The 26784-nt window shown below is 42.5% G+C and overlaps 1 protein-coding gene across 1 annotated transcript in view; it reads right to left on the bottom strand.

The window, feature by feature from the left end:
• Nucleotides 1-26784, bottom strand: part of FOCAD (focadhesin) — a 313963-nt gene that overhangs the window by 281529 nt on the left and 5650 nt on the right. Inside the window, exon 2 of the mRNA XM_049635278.1 lies at nucleotides 1512-1610. Coding sequence (XP_049491235.1) covers nucleotides 1512-1568 — 57 coding nt within the window. The 5' untranslated portion in view covers nucleotides 1569-1610. The remainder of the gene's footprint in view (nucleotides 1-1511; nucleotides 1611-26784) is intronic.

Below are 26784 nucleotides of genomic sequence, written 5' to 3'. Positions count from 1 at the left end.
ACAAATCAGAGAACAGAGGCTAAATTGATTTTGAAGTAACAAAATTTTAAAGTACAAAATAGGGATAAATGACCCTATACTGCTACGTAAGTTTTCCATAATAGAATAAAGAGACATCCTCGGTGAAACAATACACGTGCACTTTGCAGTTAACGTAAAGGTAACACACACAGGCTGTTCTCGGTTATCTATGCTAACGAAGGGGCTGCAGGCACGGAGAAACAAAAAACTGTGGACGGTATCCTCCACGCCTTCATCTTCCTCTTCATGGTAAGGACCTGTGCTGCACAGGATAGGATTCCAACCCAGTCAGGTAGAAGGGAATCTTGCATAAGGAGTGTTCTACTCCTCATGGAAGGGTTCCCCACTACCCAGCTAAGTCAATTCCCACAGCAGGCATCTCCGGAGTTAAGTGTCGAAAGCAGCCCAGACGCTGGGTGTCTTCCAGTCTTCGGGCAGGCTTCTGCTGGCCCCTTGGCTTCACTCTCACAAGAAAAAACAGTAAGCTATTATGGTATCTTGACTAACCAGAATGCTTCTGGTTAGGGGAAGGCTGACCAGAAAACCACTTTTGTTTTAGCCCTAATAACTGAAAAGCTCTCTAAAATACATTGTCACCAGCCCCTGCCTACGTTAGTACATACATCAAGTTTGTTCCTCCAAGGTATTTTACTTACTGAACGTCACTACCTATCAAAATCTCTTATTCTTAATTGCCGTCCAGGGGTAAAATATACCATTTCAAATCTTAATCTCTCATACTCTGTGGATGCATAGTCATTTGCTTCTATTCCCAAAAATTAATTATAGACTAAAATAAATAAATAAATAAATAAATAAATAAATAAATAAATAAATAAATAAGTAATACAGATTCAGGGGCCTCCTAGTTAATCCAAGTTTTATTAGGTCTAATAGGAAAAGTATGAAATAAATAGAAGCTGAGATTGGTCAGTTTCAAATATTTACCCTCCTACATCACACGCAAATTTTTATTTTATTCCATTATTTTATTTTTTTAATGTTTATTTTTGAGAGCAAGAGAGAGAGAGAGAGAGAGAGACAGATGGAGTGTGAGTGGGGGAAGGGCAGAAAGAGAGAGACACAGAATCCGAAGCAGGCTCCAGGCTCCAAGCTGTCAGCACAGAGCCCAAAGCGGGGCTTGAACCCACAAACTGCAAGATCGTGACCTGAACCGAAGTCGGACACTCAACCGACTGAACCACCCAGGTGCCCCCTCATTTTCTTTTTTTAACGTAATCTCTACATCCAACGTGGGGTCTGAACTCGTGACCCCATGATCAAGAGTCACGTGCTCCACCAACGGAATCAGCCAGGTGCCCCTCAATATAAATTTTCAAATTAACTTACGTAAAAGTTAATAAAATAATAATTATCCCCACATATGGAGTAATATATTTAATGTTAAAAAGATAAAGTTCTATCAACAATCCACCAGCAAGGTTCAGTTGTTACCATGAAGCAAAAATAATTAAATAAATAAAAATTACCTGTGATTGGATAAGAGAATTTGGAAATTCAAACCTTTTCCTGATATCATCTGACATTTTTTATTCTCTCAGATTCTCTTACAGGTATACATGCAGACTCTGTAATCAAAACAAAAGAATACTTGTTAGTCCAGAAAAGGAGTTCAAAGCAATTACTCCTCACATAACATGAAAGCAATTCGTTTCAAAGACAACAATGGAAATAAAGCATAGGGCTCTGCGGAGTAATTGTTGCCATACAATCATACCAATGACTTCAGTCCACAAATGCCACGATTGATAAGTAAACAATAATGCTCAACCGCTCTTGGTTTTTCCCATTAAAGCTAATCCTGAAACAGATTAATTCGCACTATGGAAACAAACACACAAACAAACAAAAACTCCAAAAGCTCGAGCCCAAATAACGTGACTTTAAAAGTTCAACCACATGTTTGAAATAGAAACTCTTTCATGGATCAAAACTTCCAAGGGAGAAAGACTCGAACTTCCCCAAAACTGTTTAAACTGTACCACAAGCTTTCATTTAAGCACTAATCCAACCGCTAGTGACAAGTGTAATGCCTAAGTGAGCTTTTCGCAGGAAGTATAGAAATGACCCAGAAACTCACACAATGAAACAGACTGCTCGTCTGCTAAAAGAGCAAGCAATTAGCACCAACTTTTAATATTTACATCACACCTCTCGTTCCTATTGGGCTGTCAAAAAAAAAAAAAAAAAAAAAAGAAAGAAAAAAGGAAAGAAGGGAGAGGAGAGGAGAGGAGAGAAAAGAAAAAGACAAAATAGTTTTCAAGCATACAAAAAAAGATGCAGGAGGGCAAGGTGGTGAAACTATTGACAGGATCTCCTAAGGATCTCAATTTATCCAGTCCATGCAGCACTAAACCCACCAAATTACACTACTTTGAAAAATAAATTGCTTTAGCTCACCTATTTATTACAATATAACTAAAAATAATAATTAAAAATTAAAAAAAAATTTTAATGCAGGTACTCCAGATTACCTTACAAAAATAACAGGCCATCAAACCAAGCTCTGCTGGTCTCACAAACGTCGGCGCCTTGTGTTGAACCCGTGGCTGTAACTACTTTCGTCCCCTTTTTCCAAGGCTAAATTCTCTGAAGGGATCGTTTATCCTAGCCTTCTTCTTCAACATCTAGGTCCAACGTAACTCCCTTGAATTAGACATTTCACAGCACTGAAACAGCTTATTCTCAGACTGCAAATTATGCCCCCTATCAAAATCTATCCATTAGTTTCACTCAGCTCAAAATTTCAACTTCCAGATGTGTCTGTCTCCTCTTTCTTGGAATTTTCTGCTCGTTTGAATTCTGTAAGATATCAGAACAGAATTCCCCAAAGTGTGTCCCTGAGAAACACAGGGTATGCCAAGAGGGTAAAAAAAAAAAAACAAAAAAAAGGATTTTGTAGGGGTGCCTGGCTCAGGCGTTTAAGTGAGGGGTTAAGCATCCGACTCGGTTTCAGCTCAGGCTGTGATCTCACAGGTTCATGAGATTGAGCCCCATGTTGGGCTCTGAGCTGACGGTGGGGAGCCCGCCTGGGATTCTCTCTCCCTCTCCCTGCCTCTCCCCGACCTGTACGAACTCTCCCTCTCTCTCAAAATAAATAAACTTTGAAAAGATTTTGTAAGGAACATATATTCCCACCTTGGATTTTCATTCACTCATGTAACAAGTACTTATTAGGTGACTGTCTATTTGGTGTCAGGCACTGTTCTGGGTGCTTTGGTGACCACGGGAAACAAAACAGACAAAAATCCCTATACTCATGGAGCTTAGAATATTACAGAAATACTTTCTATTTTAAATATGGCAGTCAGAGGAGCGCCTGGGTGGTTCAGTGGGTTAAGCCTCCGACTTCAGCTCAGGTCATGATCTCAGGGTTAAGGAGCCCGAGCCCCACGTCCGGCTCTGTGCTGACAGCTCGGAGCCTGGAGCATGCTTCAGATTCTGTGTGTGTGTCTCTCTCTGCCCCTCCCCTGCTCATGCTCTGTCTTTCTCTCCTTCAAAAATAAATAACATTAAAAAAATTTTTTTTAATTAAAATAATAAAAAATAAATATGGTAGTCAGGGCCAGTCTCATCTAGAGAGTCTGACATTCAGTGAGTAACCCATACAGATGTCTGGGGGAAGAGTGTCACAGGCACAGTGAACAGTGAGTGCAAAAGCCCAAAGCCCATAAAGTGCTTAAGGTTTGGTCTAGAAAGAGCAAAGAAAGGAGTCAGGAGTGGATGACGGCAGAAGAGAACGGGAAATCAGAAAGCCAATGAGAAGACAGATCAGAAGAGGTCTGGTAGATCACCAGTAGGACAGATGTATCTATCCTGAGTGAAACAGGAAGCTACTACAGGGAAAAAGTGGTTAGATTTTAACAGAATCACTTAAAATAAGAAATGCTCAGATTCGAGATATAATTGAAGGGAGGGCAATGTGGTTGTGGCTAATGATTGCATGAGAGTATAGAGGAAAGGTTCAGAGATGACTCCAAAGTTTTTGATCTGAGCACCTTTAATTTTAATCTCCATTTCTTTGGGCATTTTATACATTAAACCAAACAATTTAGGGCGCCTGGGTGGCTCAATCATTAAGCATCGGACTTCAGCTCACATCATGATCTCACGGTTGGTGAGTTCGAGCCCCGCATCGGGTGAGCACGAGCCCTGCTTTGGGTGAGCCCCATTCTCTCTCTTTCTTTGACCCTCGCTCATTTGCATGCTCTCTCTCTCTCTCTCTCTCCCCCACTCTTTACCCTTCATGGGATTCTCTCTCTCCTCTCGCTCTCTCTCTCTGCTCCTCACTCACTTGCACCCTCTCCCTCTCTCAAAAGAAAAAAAAAGCAAAATTTAGGGCAAAAAATGTATACATCACTTACCATGGCATTTTTTTTTTACTAAAGGAAAAGATGGAGTCGCCATCAACTGACATAGGGAAACAAGTTTTGTGGGCAAAGACTGGGAGTTTCATTCTGAACAGGTAAGTTTCAGGTGTCTAACAGATATACAAATGGAGATGGTGGGTAGAAAGTTGGATACATGAATCTGGAACTGGAGAGACAGATCTTAGTTGAAGATATAAATGATGATACACATTAATTATAGAATCTCCGAATTTCTAAAGCAAGAAGTCTGATAAACTTTGCTTCACCCAGAGCTTACCAAACTTATCTGATCATGGCACCCTTTTTTTCTAGAAATATCCATTAACAATCTACACAGCCAGCCTTTCTTTCCTGGGATAAACACTGGGAAACTCTGCTCCACGGACTCCTGCTCCTCTGTCCACTGTACTTCCTGTGTCCCATCTTCCTGCTCCCAAGCTCCTTGTGCTCTCTTTCTTCCTGGAAACTCCCAGAGCCCAGTCATGTAGCTAAATACTTCCCTGCCTTCTCTTACAAAGATAGCAACTGGGAAAAAATAAAAAATAAATAAAATAAAATAACAAAAATAATAATAATAATAATAATAATAATAATAAAGCCAGAGACGGGCACCTGGGTGGCTCAGTTGGTTGAGCGTCCAACTTTGGCTCAGGTCACGAACTCACGGATTGTGAGTTCGAGCCCTGCGTCGAGCTCTGTGCTGACAGCTCAGAGCCTGGAGCCTGCTTTGGATCCTGTGTCTCCTTCTCTCTCTGTTGCTCCCCCACTTTCTCTCTCTCTCTCTCTCTCTCAAAAATAAAGCTTAAAAAAAAAATTAAAATAAATAAATAAATAAAGCAAGCAAGCAAGCTAGAGACTAGAGAGCTCAAAAAGAAAGTACATGTTTTACTCACAAAAACATTTATCATGAGGTGCCTTCGTGGCTTAGATGGTTGAGCATCTGATTGTGGCTCAGGTCATGATCTCATGGTTTGTGAGTTCAAGCCCCGCATCAGGCTCTCTGCTGTCAGCACGGAGCCCGCCTCGGATCCTCTGTCTCCTTCTCTCTCTGCCCCTCCCTGCTCGCTCACTCTCTCTCTCTCTCTCTCTCTCAAAAATAAATAAACGTTGAAAAAAAAAAAGTTTACCATTTCGGTCCCACGTTTCTCAGTTTCCCTCTCACGAGTTTCTTTGCCACCATCCTCTACATCCACTCAATCAGAGTCGATTTCCTCCCTCCCAGCACCTCACAGCCTGCCTCTCCTCCCCATTTCTACCCTCCTCGCCTCAGTTCCTCACGCTAGGCTTCCTTCACTAACTGCTTGGTCTCGGGATCTCCACACACGATCGCATCCCTTACGCTGCTGTCAGATTCACTGTCCTACGACGTGATTTCCATCACATCATTTCCCTGCGAAGAAATCAGAGCGGGGGTCTCACTAGCCTGTCACACTCAATGCAAATTCGGATTCTGAGCTTTGAGGACCTCCATCAACCATTTCTCCTGGTCACCTTCAATCTCACTGTTGTCTGATTCCGATCTGGCCACAACACTTCTCAAATTAGTCCCACGTGCTCATTCCTAAGGAATTTTCCTTACGCTGTTCTTGCCTGCATAAAATACCCTCCTCTATATGTTCCCTCTATTTAAAGATGAAATTTCTTTCATAGCACATCTTTTTCTGTCAAGCCTCTCCCCAGTAGCCACATCTTATAATAGTCACCTTGTTTTATATTCTTGCAGTATCTGGGCTGACGAACACCATCATGTGACTAATTGCATTAGGATTGGAAATATTCTTTTCTAAAGGGTCAGGTAGTGGGGCGCCTGCGTGGCCGAGTTGGTTGAGCGTCCAGCATCAGCTCAGTTCACGATCTCACGGTTTGTGAGTTCAAACCCCACATCAAGCCTGTCGCTGTCAGCGCAGAGCCCAGTTCAGACCTTCTGTCTCCCTCTCTCCCTGTCCCTCCTCCACTCACACTCTCACTCTCAAAAATAAAGAAAACCTTATAAAGATAAATAAATATAAGTGTCAGATAGCAACTACTCAAATCTGCCACTGTAGCCTGAAAGCAGCCATATCGACCAGAGCTGTGCTATGATAAAATTTTATTTACAAAAACAGGACAGTGGGCCACAGTTTGCTGACTCCTGGCTTAAATAATGACAATTTTTTTAATGAATTTATAAAATTTACTGACACAATTGCTAAAATTGACATTCAGATTTGGCCCTGTGCTCCCAGGCACAAGTAAATATACAAATAAGGTAACTTACACACCTTTTATTGTGTAAAAGATGGGCAGAAAAGTACCTTTTATCAAAGAAAACAATCTTTTTCATACTTCTTACCTCAAGGAAATTTGTCACATGAGGCTTTATCTGGGGATTACAGAGTGATATAATAAGCAACACTGCCAATAACGTAAGCTAAAGGGAATTTTTTATTACTTCTTTCTTAAAGAAAACCCTGGATAAAACCATCGGGATAACATACCATGTGATTCAGCAAAACAGCCCCAGCTAATGGAATCCAAGTACAGTTTTCTGACGCTCCAACTCGGTAGAAAGTACACCTTAGACTCTCCAGAGCAGCAGACGCTTAGAAACGTATCACAGAATAGACTTACCCACGTGTCAACAGCCATAGAGCTAACTAGAAGAAAATGTGTGGTTACCCTCTCTGATCCAGGCCCCGAATGGTGAAATTCCAAAATGCTTTGGGGACCGATGAGCAGCTGGTAAGGCTAATGGCTTCTTATGCAGTGAAAAAGCCAACCCTTACAGAAAGAATGACTTTGTGTCCAGGAGGCAGGCCGACAGAGTAAAAGAGGGCCGTTTCATCAAGATTACTAAGTACAGATGACAAAGAGCTGAAGTTTACAAAAGAAGCCCTAAAACTCGAGAATGAACACATTTTTAAAATCTATGGCAACTGGATCCTTCCTAATAAACAGCTGCCAGCCATTCTAAAAACCACTACCCAAGCTGCATTATGATTTGATATCATCCTTGATTTGCTATCCTTGGGCTGCAAGCTCCAAGTGTCTTTCATCTGCCAGAGACTTGGATTTCAAGGTTAATCACAACCATGTGGCCTTTCCGGGTATCAGAACATCATATCCTCTTAGGGAATTTCAAAAAACAGGAGTACATAATGCTTGCTTTAGCACTGGTAGTCTAGCTTGGGTCCTACCTTTAATCTCAACTTCCCTTGGGCATTTAATACGTTAAGGAAAACAATTTATACATTACGTCTTACCGGGACACTCTTTACTAAAAGGAAACCACTCACAATATGCTCCATAAACCACATGTGACAAAAAAAGTGTTTGCTTTTAAAAGATTTATCTCCAACCTGTCATTGTGCCTTTTGGCCCTAAATCTAAATCAGAAAGTGAATTTTTAATAAGGCCTTCAAGTTCCAAGCGAATCAAAGCATCGGCTTAACTTAAGCAATTATCACCTGATCTGCCACGGTGTTCCAGCAGCACCAGAAGACTTCCAAGAAAATATATCTATAGGGGCACCTGGGTCGGTTGAACACCCAACTGTGGCTCGGGTCATGATCTCACGGTTCGTGAGTTTACGTGTGAGCCCTACATCGGGCTCTGCGCTGACAGCTCGGCACCTGGAGCCTGTCTGTGTCTCCCTCTCTCTCTGCCCGTCCCTAGCTCGCACTCTGGCTCCCTCTCTGTCTCTCAAATAAATATTTTTTTTTTAAGTATAAAAAAATTAGAAAAGAAATCTATCAACTGCATTCTAGAGGTAATAAAGGAGCAGCAGGTAGACAAAGCGCTTTAGGTTTTCAAGTCTCTCCATAGTTTCTCTAGGATACGAACATATACAACCATCTATCACGCAAAGGTGTTGAGCGTCCAACTTCAAATGGCATGCACAATCTGGAAAATGAAAGATCTAATCATATTCACACTTGCTATGGGAATCCGGCAGAGGGATTATGTAGGGTGGTTGGGAACGGGATGCGGGGGCTGGAGGGATCTGATGATCACAGAGAAAGACAACTTTGAGCACTCTTCACTACCAAATTCCTTTATGGGAAGGACTCACGGCGGCAATGTAGGTCAAATCAGGGCTACTGAAAGTACACTCCTGAAGCCAGTTTACGTTAGCAGACTGATAAAAATATATACTTCGTTCACATTAAAGGGACCCTGTGCTTCAGAGACGCAAAATCTAGGAGGACTTTCCAAGTCTTTAGCGACTATTCCAACTCTCAGTTATGTATGTATTGTTTCTTTCTCCCTCAGATGAAGCTACAGAACTGTCACCCTGGGGATTTAAACCATATATGTGATGATTTTTTGTTACTCTTAACAGCATAGACAAAAGCTGATGGCACCATCAATATATTTGAGCCGCTCTTTCAAGTTGGTCAAGACTGTGGCTCAGGGGTATACTCCAATCCCTCCTAATTGCTTCGCCCTGCTTTTTAAAGAAGGAAAAAAAAAACTGTCTGTACTTTTCACCCACGCACCTTGCTTTGCTATCCACTATTGAGGTCTATTGCCTGCATAGCTTCTCATCTACCACTTGTTGGTCCCTAACTGCTTTTACACATGCTGTCTAGAATCTGGCCTTGGGACTGTATTTTGTCACCCAGTATTAAACCCTGATACTTCCTAGAGAGTCAACCCTAGCTTCAGCTCTTGCTTCAAAAGCTTTGAAATCCAACTGCCACCTGCCGCCTCAAATCAAGAGGACAGAGCACCTGCGTGGCTCAGTCAGTTAAGCATCCAACTCTTGATTTCAGCTCAGGTCACGATCTCATGGTTCGTGAGTTCAAGCCCCACATCGGGCTCTGGGCTGACAGTGAGGAGCCTGCTTGGGATTCTCTCCCTCACCATCTCTCATTGCCTCTCTCTCTCTCTCTCTCTCTCAAAATAAATAAACTTAAAAAAAAATAGAAACAAACAGGATGGAAAGAACCCAGATCCCTAAATGACAGCACAGAGCGGAACTATATACCTGAAACTCCAACTATTACATGAGAAAGAAAGAATCTTCTACTTTGTTTGAACCAACGCATTTGGGGATCTCTTTGTTACAGTAGGTCGTACTTCCTTAATAACACGGTAGACCTGAGACCAGCTCCCTTCCTTACTTCTTTTTCCCCAGAGAAATGAAGAAACTGAACGTCAAAGAGGTTAAGCAACTTGCCAAAAAGGCTGATCAGGCTGGCGATTCAGGTGAGAAGGGAGGGCGGGTGCTCCCCTTGTGGCTCAGTGCGTCCCTGGACCATCAGTACCACGAGGCATGACCGGCACGTTCCGGTCATGGCTGTACGAGGCCCCAGGAATTTCAGGGTCTGTAATTCAAGTGCCGAGCAAATGTAGGTGGCTATGGCTTCTGATGATCTCACCGGTTACAATTTACGAAAATACATCAAACTGCAATCAAATCCCTGCCTTTACAATTTAGTTCTTTCTCCGTTTATATCACATGCTACTTACTCACAGATTTTGAAGTGAGAGTCTAAAATAAGACCAAAGGCAGGAAATTCCAAGTTAGAACTGATTGCTGTCCAGGAGAACCAGGCATTAAAGTAAAACACAAAACCACTTCCTTGAGGAACGCCTGATTTTGTTACATTTTCCCTAATTATTCCTGAGTAATCTTTTTTTTTTAAGTGTCATATCTGTGTAGGCATTTATGTGACAAATATATGAGAATAAAGATTAAAAAGTTATTTTTAAAAAACCTAAAGATTTTTTTTTAAATCTAAAGGCTTGGGGCACCTGGGTGGCTCAGTCAGTTAAGCATCGACTTCAGCTCAGGTCATCTCACAGTCTGCAAGTTCGAGCCCCACGTCGGGTTCTGTGCTGACAGCTCAGAGTCTAGAGCCTGCTTCCAACTCTGTGTCTCCCTCTCTCTCTGCCCCTCCCCCACTCACACTCTTCTCTCTCTCTCTCTCTCTCTCTCTCAAAAATAATAAATAAACATTTAAAAAAATTTAATCTAAAGGCTTCTCGGCCTTTTGGCTAAGATCAAATGTAAAAAATCTAAAGACATACTTACCTAGAATTTTTACAGTATCCAATCTAAGCCTTCAAAGTCTTCAAATTAGCTCTTTTATGAGATGATTTTTTCTACTACAATTTTGAAATTTTTTGCTCCACCAAAAGAATACTCAAATTGCTCAGTGCGTTTTTGAGATAAATACTTCATGTTGATACAAAATCATCTTTACAGTATACTTATAATAAAAACTGATACCCAATCATTTTAAAGATCTTCCAAATAAAGGTCTAATCTGAACAGCTAAAATATCCACTCTTATAATTTTACTTCAAATATTATTCAGTTAACTAGAATTTGGTAAAGCACCACAGAATATATTTTATAAGTATTTTACTTGTATTTCCTCCCCTCAAAAATGACTCTGTGGGGTGCCTGGCCGGCTCAGTCAGAAAAGCAGGAGACTCTTGATTTCAGGATCCTGAGTTTGAGCCCATGTTGGGTGTTGAGATCACTTAAATAAATAAAACTTAAAATAAATGACCCTAATTCTGTGCACTGGTTCTCTAAAATAATTTACTTCACAGCAAATATTAATATAGTATAAGCTGAAGTATTTAGGGGGTAATGATAGGACATTAAGGATTTTCTATCAAATATTCCACTTACCCTGGGGGAAGGGGGAGAGGGATAGATTAAAACAAGAATGTCTATCTAAATGCTCATAATAGAGGAGTACATTTGAGTTCATAATACTATTCTATTTTTGGGTATGTTTGAAAACTTCCGTAATAACAAGTTTTTTAGGTCTTCCACCATATAAGGACACAGAGAGAAGTTGCTGCCTATGACCCAAGAAGAAGGTCCCACCATGCCGGCATCCTAATCTCAGACAGTCAGCCTCCGGAACTGTGAGAATTAAATTTCTGTGGTTTCTTTAAAAAAAAAAAAAGAAAAAACATTTTTAAAACCTCACATAGGGGGTTCTTACTAAGGGCCAAGCAATATTCTATGCACTTCACCTATATTAACTCATTTAACCCTCCAATAACCCTATGAGATAAGTACTCATTTTGCAGATGAAGAAACCGAGGCACAGAAAAGTTAGATCGGTGTTTTTCAAGATCGTAAAGTAAGCTGAAATTCAAATCCAGATTGTCTGAGCGCAGGTGGATGTGGAAAAGCCTGGAAAATATACCTTATGGGGGATTTTTGCTTTTGCCTGTTCCTATTTTCTAATTGTTTTCACAAGACCATGTGTTTTTGCAATTTTGAATAGTCACCAAAATATTTATTCAGATACTAACACATGCTTTAGAAACAGAGATAGGACTTTCTGAAACCAAATTACAAATCCATTATTAACAGGTGTGATTCAGTGAGCAACAAACTAGGAAAATTTGAGAAATGATAAAAGATTCCTTTGTTAGCCGGGGCACCTGGGTGGCTCAGTCGGTTAAGCGTCCGACTTCGGTTCAGAGCATGATCTCGCAGTTTGTGGGTTCGAGCCCCACATCGGGCTCTGTGCTGACAGCTCAGGAGCTGCTTAAGATTCTGTCTCCCTCTCTCTCTCTCTGCCCCTCCTCTACTCATGCTCTGTCTCTCTCTCTCTCCCCAAAATAAATAAAACTGTTTAAAAAAATGTTTTTGAAAAGATTCCTTTGTTAGCCATTTTACCAACGCTTTATGGAAATAGTAATATTGAAACAGGTCAATGTAATTTAACTAGATAGATGCAATTACCTTTAAACCATGCAAAAACTTCTTCCATTTTTAAGGAGAAACATAACCATTAAAATTTTCCCATTTAGACTCCCGGGTAAAGTTTACACCAAAATAAAAGCTCTTACTCTTGAAAAGAATTGTGTAGACTGATTACAAGTTAAAAAGCAACATTTTTCTTGATTGCTGCAAAGTGACCATTCAACCTCAGTTCTTATTTTCCATGAAAGCCAAATTACTAAATTCATGTAGAATGCAATAGTTACAGTTTAGTTATTTTAACCTGCATTCTTAGTGCTGGTGAAAGCTGAAGATCAAATAAGCACAAGAATTTTAGAGGAAGATAGAAAATTTCCCCACTGTTAACTAGTCAATGTAGCCCTGAAATAAAGTAAATATGGCACCGGGGGCACCTGGCTGGCTCAGTCAGTAGAGCATACAACTTTTGAGTTGAGGTCATGAGTTCGAGCCCCACACTGGGTGTAGAGATTACTTAAAAATTTTTTTGGAAGTATTATTTATTTATTTTGAGAGAGACACAGCGCGAGCGGGGAAGGAGCCGAGAGAGAGGGCAAGAGAATCCCAAGCAGGCTCCACACTACCCGCACAGAGCCCAACGCGGGGCACAAACCCACGAAACCACAAGATCAGGACCTGAACTGAAACCAAGAGTTGGACACCCAACCAACTGAGCCACCCAGGTGCCCCAGAGAGTAAATAAAACTTTAAAAAGACAAGAGTGCACTGGGAAGCAACCTCCTTCACAGCTTTATCACAATCTCAAATGGTCATCATTCACTTATTTCCGCTGCCTCTTTCTACCCCCGCGACGGATGGCAAACTCTTGCAGGAAGGGACCTGGTCTCTCTTTTTGACCACTGTGACCCCAGCATATAACAAGTATCTGTTTAATAAAGATTCACTCAGGGGCACCTGGGTGGCTCAGCTGGTTGAGCAGCTGACTTCAGCTCAGGTCATGATCTCGTGGTTCATGGGTTCAATCCCCGCATCAGGCTCTGTGCTGACAGCTCAGAGCCTGGAGCCTGCTGCGGATTCTGTGTCTCCCTCTCTCTCTCTCTCTCTCTCTCTCTCTCTCTCTCTGCCCCTCCCCTACTCATGCTCCATCTCTCTCTGTCTCAAAATAAATAAAAACATTCAAAAAAAAATTTTTTTTTTAACTGATCCTATCGGGTCTGCACAGTAACTCTGAGGTAGATGTTATTAACTCCCACTTCCCACACGAGAAAACGACATCTCAGAGAGGAAGTAACTTGCCTGAGGTTATACAGTGGTATTAATAGTCAGGATATTGAGTTTTACCATGTGCCAGCCGGGCACTGTCGAAGCCCTTTATGTGTCTTCTCTCATCCGATATTCAAAATAACCGCATGACAGGACTACTATTATTATCCACATTTTCATATGAAAAACCAAGTGAGGCAAAGAGAGGTCAAAATTAATTGCCTAATTATGTAAGCAGAGCACAAATATGAACCGTGCAATCTGTCTCCGAAGTCCACGTTCTTAACCGCTACCCTATAAAGGACAATTGATGCAGAGTTTTTTTCAAATTAAGATAATGCATTAAAGCACTTTACTCACAACCAGGCACATAATGAACACTTTCAAAATGTTGGCTATTATTATTCTTAGTCTGAATCCAACGCCTTGTTTTTTCTACTACATCTTGCTGCATCCCAGAGAATCTAGCGTCTCTTTAAAACAAAACAAAACAAAACAAAAAACCTGGGTTCCCAAAGTAGTTCATCAGCATATGCAAACAGCTATGTATCTTTGTATATATTGCAATCCACCCTGGGTGTGGCGATTGCTTTAAAATAAAATCATTTTTTTAATGTTTATTTATTATTTTGAGAGAGAGACAGACACAGTGTGAGCATGGGAGAAGCAGAAAGAGAGGGAGACACAGAATCCAAAGCAGGCTCCAGGCCCTGAAGACAGTGCCTGACGTGGGGCTTGAACTCACGAACCATGAGATCATGACCTGAGCTGAAGTCGGACGCTCAACCGACTGAGTCACCCAGGCACCCAAAAATAAAATCTTTTATTCATTTTTTTTTTTTTTTTTTTTAGAGAGAGAGAGAGAGAGCACACGCAAACAGGGGTGGGGGCAGAGGGAGAGAGAGAGAGAATCTGAAGCAGGCTCCACACTGTGTGTGAAGCCTGACATAGGGGTCAATCCCACGATCCTGGGATGGTCACCTGAGCTGAAATCAGGAGTTGGGATGCCCAACCAACTGAGCCACCCAGGAGCCCTCAAAAAAAATCTTTAAAAAAACCGGAGGCATCCCATGCAGAGCACAAAACACAAAAACGATCAATATAAACCGACCCTCATCCTGTATATTTCTTGATTTTACATTTTCATTTCATCACTGACCATTGAGTTTAAATCCAGTGAGCATCTAACAAAAACAAAGATTGGCTACTCTTGTCATGGCAATGAGTGTGTGGATCTTTCATTAGGTCCATGCAAATTCTTTTTTTTTTTTTTTTTTTTAATGTTTATTTATTTTTGAGAGACAGAGCATGAGTAGGAAAGGGGCAGAGAGAGAGAGGCAGACACAGAATCCAAAGCAGGCTCCGGGTTCCAAGCTCCGAGCTGTCAGCACAGGGCCCGATGTAGGGCTCAAACCCACGAACTGTGAGATCATGACCTGCACCGAAGTCGGACGCTTAACTGACTAAGCCGCCCAGGCACCCTGGTCCATGCAGATTCTTACCAGTGATATCAAAACTTCCATATTTACACTTCCCTTTTTTTTTTTTTTTTTAGCAAGCACAAGACAGTTTATTAAAAAACCATTTTCCATTTTTAAATAAATAGGTAAATATTCGTTGAAACAGATGAAAGCAATCCTTTGCCCAAACGATTGCTCAAACACTATCCCACAGGCACAGACGGCCACACTTCCGCAAAGGAATGCTTGGCTGGCAGGTGGCCCCATCATGTGACAGTTCAAAACACAGCTCCGTGAGACAGAGAGAAATTTCCGTATGGATGAGGTCATTTGTAAGAACACAGAGTTTGCGACCATGGTGGAGTGTTCGGGAAGAAATGTCCAGAAGAAAGAGATCACACAGAAGCCACGCCACGTCCCTTCTCAGTTCCCGCGGCCGTCTCAGAAAACAGGGTGAGGACTACACCTTGCCATCACCTTCCAGGCAAGGACAAGAAGAGGCTGAGATGCAGAGCTGGGCTCAGGCAATTTCTAACGTCCCTTCCAGCCCTGTGAGGACTGTAATCCGTCCTCAAGATGGAGAAGACCTTCTCGTTCTGAAGGGGCTAGCTGCCATGGGATCGCAGCTGTACCTGCTCAGACACTAGGGAAGAAGGCTGTCGAACAGGAAGGGCTCCTCTCTGACCAAGCCTGCCGCGTTATTCCCCTGGACTTTTCGAGTTTTCTTGAGAGAAACAGCTGTGTCTTGCTCACCACTGCTGGGCCTGGGGTGCAATGGGCAGTTAGTAAAAGTGGTTTTCGACTTGCTGTGTTTAGCACAGTAGCTAATACACAATACGCTCCAAAAAAAAAAAAAAAAAAAAGAAAAAATGTTAGAATCAGAATTCTGTTGTTTATTTTGCTTTCGGAGCAACTTTCCAAAACAGAAAGTGAGAAATACAGAAGAATCTGTATCTTTCTCACGAATTAGACTCACGAAACGAAGACCAAAATAAATTAATAGGAGCCAGAAGTAGAAAAACATATTTGTGAACAGTTTTCTTCTTCTTTTTTTTAAGTTTGTTTATTTTGAGAGAGTGGGTGGGTGGGTGGAGCAGGGGCGGGGGGGGGGGGGAGAGAAAGAGAGAGAGAGAGAATCCCAAGCACGCTCTGAGCACTCAGCTCAGAGCCCGACGCAGGCCTCGATCACGAATCCTGAGATCATGACCTGAACCAAAATCAAGAATCGGACAGACGCTCAACCGTCTCAGCCACCCAGGTGCCCCTAAACGACTTTATCTCCGAATTAACACAGCAACCGGAAGTCACTTACCAACACATTTAGGGTCTGAAAATAATTCACTCTCCTTAGCCACATCCCTTCCCCGGCTTTTTTTTTTTTCCACTGAGCAAATAACTTTTGTATAGATAGTATCACGATGAACCAAGTCCAAATCCTAAATCAGCAGAACCCAGATTAGTGATATTTTATTACACTGTTATTCATTTTGATACATTTTCTTAAATTAAAAAAAAAAGGTCAAAGAACACATGCAAAAGCTCACAAGACTGGCTCTTCACTGTTTCCAGCTGAATCTAACAGAGCTGGAAAATGGGTCTTTGTTACTTGAATACATCATAAGTTTTACTTGAATGCTTCAGTCGACAGCTATTATCTGTTATAGCCACGTCCTTAGTCTGCTATGTATTACAACCCTTTAGAAACCCGCAGTATCACCTCTGCATATTTCCCACTGGGGGTAAAAGGCGCTTTAAGCATGTAACTACCCAAAGAAGTAACATTTACTAATTTTCTATTCCACAGCTGGCATTATTCACGGCTGTTTTTATTTGTAGGGTGCTTAATAAGCAGATACCAGTTAAACCTTCACAACCATCCCGAGCAGAAGACCTTTAGTAAATCATTTCACATTAGCCTGGAGACACGAAGCACCATATGCAAGAATTAGAAGAGGCTCCTGGAAAAAACAAAAAACACGCCGATATCCAGTTGGCAGAATACGGTATGTAGAATGTCCCTGATAGTTCATTTCAAGATCATATTTAGGGGCTCCTGGCTGACTAGTCAGTAGCACATAGGACTCTGGCTCTCTGGGTTGTAAGTTCGAGCCCCACGTTGACGTAGAGATTGCTTAAAAATAAAACCTTTACCAAACAAGTTATACTTAAAGAAGAGGAGGAAGAGCAGTTGGAGGAGCAGGAAGAGGAACATGTAGCTCCTCATGGGAATTTTTAGGGGGTGGGGGGGAGGAAGGGGCAAGAGGGAAAGAGAGAATCTCAAGCCGGCTCCACCCTCAGCACCGAGCCCGACGCAGAGCCTGATCCCACGACCCTGGGACCGTGACCTGAGCTGAAATCAAGAGCCGGACGCTCGACCCACGGAGCCACCCGGCATCCCCAGCATTTTTTTTTTTTTTCAAGTTTACAAATTTTCAAACTGATACATGCAATTTTTATAGGTACAGTTTCTAGGAAACTTTTCAACACCGTGGGGGAAATAGATGACCGACTACATGAACAGCAGCAGCAGCTCTATAGACCGGCAAACTCACAATAAAGCCACTGTTCAAAGAGCATCATTTCAACCTCAAAGACCACTTCTGCCTCTCGGCCCAAATGCAGACACTAGGAGATCGCTCCCAACCTGGCTTCCCTCCGAACTGACGCACAGGTCTTCAAAGCCGCAGAAATAAGGCAGAACCAGCCTGGTGCCCGGGACCACAAGAGACTCCCCAAGGCCCACCCACCCAACTGAATCCCACAGGGAACCTGGCACAATAAAGCTGAAAGTCTAAGGTAGGTCAAGACGAACCCACTTTGCTACGGGAGTGGGCAGTCAAGGTGCTACTGACTGAGCATTTGATCTGATGCTTGGCACTTCTTGGCTACCTCCCCCAGGGTGGCATGTAGGTCTTCAAGTCCCATTCACTCCCCATTTCAAAAGTATAAGAATACAAAGAATACAAAAGGGGGGAGGCGCCTGGGCAGCTCAGCGTCAGACTCTGGATGTCCGCTCAGGTCTCGATCTCACAGTTTGCGAGATCAGGCTCAGCATTTGGCTCCGTACTAACAGTGCAGAGCCTACTTGGGATTCTCTCTCCCTCTCTCGCTGCCTCTCCCCCATGTGAACCTGCTCTCCCTCTCTCTCAAAATAACTAAGTATTAAAACGCCAGAAAAGGATACAATAGGGTTAAAGGCGACCATCTTCGGCGTAAAGTTATTCATTGATCTAAAAGATAAGCTACGGAATATGCAGATAAAATACTGATTAGGTATGAAAAATACATTTACAAAGTTTTAATCGTATAAGGAAATGCTTATGGTAGAGTGAAAGAAAGAAAGAAAGAAAGAAAGAAAGAAAGAAAGAAAGAAAAAGGGGCACCTGGATGGCTCAGTTAAGTGGCCGACTTCAGCTCAAGTCATGATCTCACAGTTCATGAGTTCGATCCCAGTGCCAGGCTCTCTGTGCTGACAGCTCAGAGCCTGGAGCCTGCTTTGGATTCTGTGTCTCTCTCGCTCTCTGCCTCGCTCTCTCTCTCTCTCTCTCTCTCTCAAAAAGCGAGTAAACATTTAAAAAATTTTTTTAAAAAAGAAATTTTTGCAAACCATCATGAACATAACCAAGTTTAAAGTATATATATAAAGTATATACATAAAGGATTAAGGAAAAAAGTGAATATGCAAAAATGTTAACAAGTACCCTTCTGGATAATAAGATGACAGGTGATTACCACCTATCATATTCCTCCTTGTATTTGCTACATTTAATTCCCCACCTCCCCTGCAATTGGCATACATTACTTTTTTTACACTAAATAAAAATCACTAATCCTCTTCAAATAAAACCATAAGGTCAGTTTTGGGGTCTCGATAAAAAAAAAAAGAGTGATCTCGGGGTTCATGACTGGCTCAGTCAGTGGAGTGTGCGACTCTTGATCTCAGGGCTGTGGGTTTGAGCCCCACACTGGGTGTAGAGGTAACTTTACAAAAATAAAATAAAATCTTTAAAAAAAAGTGGTAATGTTATCGATTCACTTGAAAGCACAGTCCTTTATCACTGTCTGCAAGAGGCAGTTTCACCACCGCACACAAGATAAAAAAGTCTCACTTGATCCAATTACACTGCTTATTAAGAGCTATTTAATGAGAAAGTCACACCTTTGAGTTATTAGAAGCTCTAATGGTCCTGCAGAGTTCCAAACAAGTAAGCTAACAGAATTACCTTGGATTCTAAGTGGTTTGCCAGCAAATGAATCCATCTGTCCCTGAAAAAAATTAAGTGTTCCTCCAGTGTGTTCAACTTTCTCCAATCTCATGTTAATCAAGTAAGTTAGCCTCAGGTGAGAGAGTAGGTATTTTTTTCACCACGCTACTGTATAATAATGGACATGATATCCAAGGAAATGCACATAACTTCTCATGTACCACGTGAGGAGTCCGGACACATGCAAACGCCCAGGATACCATCGGCACAATCAACGTCATAGACACGCAACACCTTCCGTGTCTTGTATCCTTTTGGTTGGGCATGGTCGTTAAAGACAACCTAACATGAGATCTACTCTATCGGATTTGGGGGGGCGCCCGGGGGGGGGGGGGGCTCAGTCGGTTGAGCATACGACTCTTGGTTTTGGCTCGGGTCACGATCCCGGGGCGGCGGGAGCGTGGAGATTGCTGGGGATTCTCGATCTCTCCCTCTGCCCCTCTCCCCTCTCCTGCTCTCTAAAAAAATAAATAAATAATTCAAAAGTCAAAATAAAATAATCTGTAAAAAAAAAAAAATTTTTTTTTTGAAGTTCACAAGACCATGTTGTTAACTACTGGCACTGTGTGTCAACAGTAGTTCTCTAGCACTTATTCGTCTAGCCTATAACTGAAACTCTATAAAAGCTAGGTTCTTTTAGTTGCTAAAATTACAGTGCAAAGAGTTTATTTCCTTTTAATTTTCCAAATGCATATACAACATAACACCTCAAAACCACTACATCATCAATAGATAAATTTTAGGACAGTCCATTCATTCATTCATCCATTTACTGGCAGAGAGAGGGAGACGGAGAGAGGAAGAGAGAGGGCGAGCCAAGGAAGGTCAGAGAGAAAGAATCCCAAGCAGGCCCCACACTGTCAGCGCAGAGTCCGTCACGGGGCTCTAACTCACAAACGGGGAGATCATGACCTGAGCCGAAAGCAAGAGCCACTTAGCCCACCGAGCCACCCAGGCGCCCCTTTAGGGCAGTCTTATATGTTTGGGCATCTGTCAAAGGATAAAGAAAGGCCTTTCTGGGAGAGTGACATTTGGACAGAGACCAGAAGGAAGTAATGAACATTCCAGACAGAAGGAACACGAAGCACAAACCTTGAGGTGGAGACATGCTTAGCAGGTTTAGGGAAGACCGAAGACACCAACGTGGTTGGTCCACATGAACAAATTGGGCAGTGGGAGAGCAAAGAGTGACCAGGGGCCCAGATCTTGTAAGTCCCTGCAGGCCTCCGTGAGCTTTGGGGTTCCTCAGTGAGACAGAAGAGTCCTACAGGGTTTGGGACAGGAGGATGTCAGACTCGACTGCCATTTCTAAAAGATCATTCTGGCTTCTCTGAAGAAGTAAACCATAAACAGGCAAGGATGGAAAAAAGAAGAGACCATGAGGAGGTTCCAGCAATAATCCGGGGAGAGAAACCACATTGCCTCGGAGAACAGCAGTAGCAATGGGGAGAAGAGGTCAGACTTTCCATATATTTTGACAAAATGTGCAAACGGACTGGATGTGGAAGGTAAGAAGAGAAAAGGAGGACACCAAAGGTTTTAGGTCAGACAACGGAAAGAAGCAGTCATCTGCTGCAATGCAGAAGACTAAAGGTAGGCTTTTGGTACCAAACTATTTTCGGGCCTGGGTATCTCTTTGGTGTTTTATGGCAAAGCTCTTGGAACAGATTCTGGCTCTTACCCGAGGAAACCCGTGGCTTCCTCTTGCAAGTACTTTTGTGATCTGTTTTTTTTCAGGGGTCTGCTTAGCCAGAGTGTTCTTCCACATCCAGGCTCTTTGTTCTTTGGAAGAGGGTCATATTCTCAAATCAATGGCACGGAATACCTGAACTTTAGTCACCTAATAGCAGCCTCTTCACTTTGAGATATAAATCATAACATTTTTGCCAAATGATTACCACCCTCATATTACTGCCACCTCCAGCCTGTCCCATAGTTACCATTTCCCATCAGCATTTTTAAAATTTTTCTTAAATGTCTATTTATTCTTCACAGAAAGACAGCGAGCAGGGGAGGGTCAGAGAGAGGGAGGCCAAGAATCCGAAGCAGGCTCCAGGCTCTGAGCTGTCAGCACAGAGCCCGAAGTGGGGCTCGAACTCACGAACTGTGAGATCATGACCTGAGCCAAAGTCAGACGCTTAACCGACTGAGCCACCCAGGCACCCCCCCATCAGCATTTTTTAAAACAGTTGATCACTTTCTGCTTCTTGAAACACCTTCTTCCCTTAATGATCAAAGATGCACAATTCCTGGTTTTTCTTTCACCTGATGCCCCTTTTCTTTTCCCTTCCTGGTTCTTTCTTATCTCTCTGACCTCTTAACATTGGAGTGCTCCTGGGCTCAGTGTTTGACCTCACGGTCCCTCAATCATATCATTCAGTCTTTAATACTGGTAATAGTCAGCTGCAAAATTTATATTTTTAGCCTGAACCTCGTTCCTTGAAATCCAGACTCTGTGTATCCAGATACGTACCCAGTGTTTCTATTTGAATGACTAATAGAAAGCTCAAACTCAAGTCCTGATTTCTTCCCTATACTTGCTTCATCTGTGGTCTTCCCCATCTCTGTTAATGGAAACTCCTTCTTTTCTATGACTCAGGGAAAAAACCTGGGTGTCATCCTTGACTCTCCACTTTCTCTTACAATCCACACATATGTCTAGAATCTTCTCACTACTTGTCATTACCTACCATTCTCACTCTAGTGTAAGCCCCGCATTGTCCGTCCTTGATGTTCTAAGAGCCTCTATATTGGTTAGCGATTACAACCCACTTCTGAAATTTAGTGAGGCAAAGCAACCATCACTTATTAGTTTATGATTCTGGGGTTGGCAATTTGGGTTGGGTTTGAAGAAGAGGAGAGGGGGTACTTCTTTTGCGAGTCTTGTCTAGGCTCACTCATGTGGCAAACGGGGACCGGTAGGTTTGGAGGCTTCCGCTGGGATGGCTTGTCTCTCCTACATGTGTTACAGCAAGCTATTCCATGCTTCTTAACGTGGTGGTCTAATGGAAGCAAGGCAAGAGGAAGCTACGTGGCCTTGAGACTAAGAAATCCCACTTCCCCTGCTGCTGATTAAAGCAGTCACAAGGAAGTCCAGATTCAAGGGGATGGAGAAATGGATTACCTCTTCCTGAGGGAAGCAACAAAGTCACTTTGTAAAGAAATGTGCATATAGGAAATGGGTAGAACATGGGGCATTTTTTGCAATAGCAGCCAGAGTGATTATTATTATTATATATATATTTTATTATATATTTAATTACATATATTATTATATATTTATTATATGTAATATATAATTATATATTTAATTACATATATTATATATATATTTAAACATATATATAAATTTTATTCATTTATTTTGAGAGAGAGGGGGGCAGAGAGAGGGAGACAGAGAATCTCAAGCAGGCTCCACACTCTCAGAGTAGAGCCTGATGTGGGCCTCAAACTCATAAACTGTGATATCATGACCTGAGCAGAGATCAAGAATCGGATGTTCAACCGACTGAGCCACCTAGGCACTCCCAGAATGATTATTTTTCCAAAAAAAGTTTTTTTAATGTTTACTGATTTTCGGGGGGGGGGGGGGGGGGGGGGGGTTGGTGGGAGACACAGAATCTGAAGTGGGATCCAGGCTCCAAACTGTCAGCACAGAGCCCGACACAGGGCTCAAACCCACAAACCATGAGCTCATGACCTGAGCCGAAGTCAGACACTTAACCAACTGAGCCACCCAGGCGCCCCATAGAGTGATTATTTTTAAAATACTCACTAGATTTCTCTTCTGTTAATATGTGTCACTTTCGCAATATGTGTCACTGATAACTCAGTAAAGTTGGGGCAGAAATGCTGATGAGGTCAGGTAAGAGATGAGGATTGAAAGACAGACCTTTGGGTTTAGCAAAATGAAAATCAGAGTCACTTTGAGGAGAGCAAATTGTTTCACAGTGTGAGGGAAGCCAGATTACAGTGGGTTTGAGGAAGAAAGAGAAGAAAGTAAATGGACACATAAGTTTCACCATAAAGGGGGAAAAAGAAATTATGCGGTGGCATAAGGGGGAAATGGGATGAAGACAGGTATTTTTTTTTAAGGATTTAGTTTAAAAAAAATTTTTTTTTAAGATTTTGTTTTTCGGAGGGGTGCCTGGGTGGCTCAGTTGGTTGGACATGGCAACAGCACTCTTGATTTCGGCTCAGATCATGATCCCGGGGTCATGGGATCGAGCCCCACGTCCAGCCCTGCACTAAGGGTGGAGCCTGCTCAGGATTCTCTCTCTCTCTCCTTCTGCACCTCCTCCCCCACCTCTCCAAAATAAAATAAAAATTTTAGTTTAAGTGTTTATTTGTTTATTTAAGTAATCTCCATACCCCATGCGGGCCTCAAACTCACAACCCCCGCATCAAAAGTTGCATGCTCCTGACTCAGCCAGCCAGCCACCCCTTTAAAGACTTTTTTTTAGGATTTTGTTTTTAAGTAATCTCTACACCCAGTGTGGGGCTCGAACTTACAACCCCGAGATCAAGAGCCACGTGCTCCACCGACTGAGCCAGCCAGGCACCCTGAAAAGGTAATTGTTTTAAGATAAGAGAAATAGGATGTTAACATACTGAAGGGAATAATCCAGCAATGAGGGAAAAAAGCAATTTTGCAGGAGAGAAATTGGAGCCAAACCTCTGAAGAGGTAAAACGAACAGGATCTTATGCATGAGTGAGGAACTGTCCTGAGAAACACAGACTGCTCAACGGGCCTCGAGGCCCTAAGATAACAGGAGGGAAATCAGAGGTAGATGCATGTATGCCCGCCTCCCAAATCCATGGCAGTCGTCATTAGTATCGAGGCATTTTTTACACCAGAACGAACCTAAAATGGTCATAACCTTCCAGGCGTCCTAACAATACAAGAGAACTGGCACGTGCGATGAAAAGCGTGTTGGAAGTCAAGACAAATGCTTCAAAGCCAGACAAACGCTTCAGAAAAACAGGGTCAGCCTCCCTCACACCCAACACTTCCTAACCTGCCTTCCTCTCCAGTAAACAGTCCTCGCTTTTTGGACTCTGATTCCATGGTTAACAAGTTCTGTTATTAGATGCTCAACATCTTCATTAGATGCTCCCCTTACTTCTTTTTAAAGTTTATTTTGAGGGGCGCCTGGGTGGCTCAGCCAGTTGAGCGACCGACTTCGGCTCAGGTCATGATCTCACAGTCCGTGAGTTCGAGCCCCGTGTCGGGCTCTGTGCTGACAGCTCGGAGCCTGGAGCCTGCTTCGGATTCTGTGTCTCCCTTTCTCCCTGCCCCTTCTCCACTCATGCTCTCTCTCTCAAAAATAAAACAAGAACATTAAAAAAATTAAATTTACAGTTTATTTTAAGAGAGGGTCGGGAGAGAGAGCGCACTGTCTCGCTCGCTCTCCCTCTTGCTCTCCCTCTCTCTCTCTTCCTCTCAAGACGAAGCACGAGCAGGGGAGGAGCAGAGAGAGAGAGTGAGAATCCCAAGCAGACTCCACAGGCAACATGGAGATGTTCCCCCTACTTCTTAGGCCGAATGGAAACTACACTTTCCTTCTTTGGAGGCCATTTCGGTGAAAGTTAATCATTCTGCCAAGCTCCAAGGCCCAGAAGAAGCCTGACCTTTTAGTCTCATACCTGTGAGGTCATGCCATCCAAGTATCTTCCTACCCCATATATACTAATCACTACTATAGGCGATCTTAAAACTCAGAAACCATAGGCCGGCTCTCCACCCTGGGTACCATGGTCTTCTGGGGCCCATTTCTAAGTCAGTGATTCATCCAATACACCAGTCTCATTATTCTTGAATATCTCCATATCACCTCCATTTCAGCCATCTACACCCCTGGCCAATTCCTACATTCTATCAGCACCCTAAAATCTTAAACTCCAATACTCTTCTCTGATTCCAGAGTATTTCTATCAGCTATCTTCCTTATACCCTATATACCTTATACATGCACACCTCACCCAGACTTCTAATCCCTTGAACCAATATTTTTTATCAATCTCTCAGCCTCCTCTTGGCTTGGTCACTACCTCGACGCAGTCTAAACCTCACGTTTCAACACTTCTACCATTGTCTTACTAATACTTTGAGCTCCCTTGCATTCCTACCATAGGTAGATAACAAAATCCAAACACTGGTTCATTCCAACTATACATAACGTCTGGTTCTATTGAATTTTGCTACAGAAAGTTATACAATTATATGAACTAGGAACGTTGCAAACTAATCATTCTTGCCTATGTGGTAGACCTTCCTAAAACCTCTAGACAGCACTCTTCCATCCTCCGTGGTATTTCACAGTTGTCCATTCTCTCCTTCTGAAATCCTCGACGCCCTTGCCTTCTAGAGCTCCACTGTTCCTTCTCATTCTTTTTCACTGGATCATCTTCCTTATACGGTGGTACTTCCCAGAGTTTCTTTTTTGCTTGCTTCTTTCTTATCCTACAAACTCTCTTCGGTATCTACATCTATCTGCACACTGTTTTAACTATCACCTATATATTGATAACATCTTAATCGCTATATTGCTTAAAACCACCTCCTCCTTCCCAGACCAGTACTGCCAACTGCCCACAGAACAGCATCAAATGTGTGACCTAAAGGCATATCCAAGACTGATCTTAGTTTCTTGATAATCCTCATGTGATTCCTACCTTGGGAAGCCATAAACCTAGGAGGCATCCTTGACTCCATCCACCTTTTCCTCATCCCACACATCGAACTAGCCACCGCTTTCATCATCTTAATAGATCTTGGGTCCATCCTAGTCTCTCAAGCCCCCCTGCATCATTTGGAGCTCTATCATACTGCCCTTTCACCAACGGGCCTTGCTCCACTACCATTCATTCCTCGCCTTGCCACATGAAACTGATCTTAACTTTCTTCAACTTAAAATCTCTTACCCATTCAGGACACATGCACCCCCATGTTTATAGCAGCACGATCAACGATAGCCAAAGTATGGAAAGAGCCCAAATGTCCATCGATGGATGAATGGATAAAGAAGAGGTGGTACAGATACACAATGGAGTATTAGTCGGCAGTCAAAAAGCATGAAATCTTGCCATTTGCAACTATGTGGATGCAACTGGAGGGTATTATGCTAAGTGAGATTAGTCAGTCAGAGAAAGACACAAATCATATGACTTCACTCATATGAGGACTTTAAGAGACAAAACAGATGAACGCAAGGGGAGGGAAACAAAAATAATATAAAAACAGGGAGGGGGACAAAACAGAAGAGACTCATAATTGTGGAGAACAAACTGAGGGTTGCTGGAGGGGTTGTGGGAGGGCGGGTGGGCTACATGGGCGAGGGGCACTAAGGAATCTACTCCTGAAGTCATTGATGCACTAGATGCTAACTAATTTGGATGTCAATTTAAAAAATTTAAAATAAATTTTAAAAAATCTCTTACCCATTGGATCACCACAGCCTCAAGGATAAAGGTCAAAATGTTTAAAACGGTAGGGAAGAGGGCTTTTCATTATATGCTCTTTGTTTATATATTAAACCTCATTTCTCTATCCACCCCTTAATACGTGAAGAGTCTATGTTTTGTCTCTCATCTGTCAGTCTGTTCTCACTTCTCCCTTGGGCCCAGAATGTTTATCCTCCGTCCTCACCAACTAATTTCTACTTGCTTTCAAAATTCAGTTCAAGCAAACAAGCCTCCAGAAAGCCTTCTCTGAAGCTCCTGA

The sequence above is a fragment of the Panthera uncia genome, chromosome D4, assembly GCF_023721935.1.
Source record: "Panthera uncia isolate 11264 chromosome D4, Puncia_PCG_1.0, whole genome shotgun sequence".
Taxonomy (NCBI): domain Eukaryota; kingdom Metazoa; phylum Chordata; class Mammalia; order Carnivora; family Felidae; genus Panthera; species Panthera uncia.
This window is presented reverse-complemented; position numbering and strand designations above follow the sequence as displayed.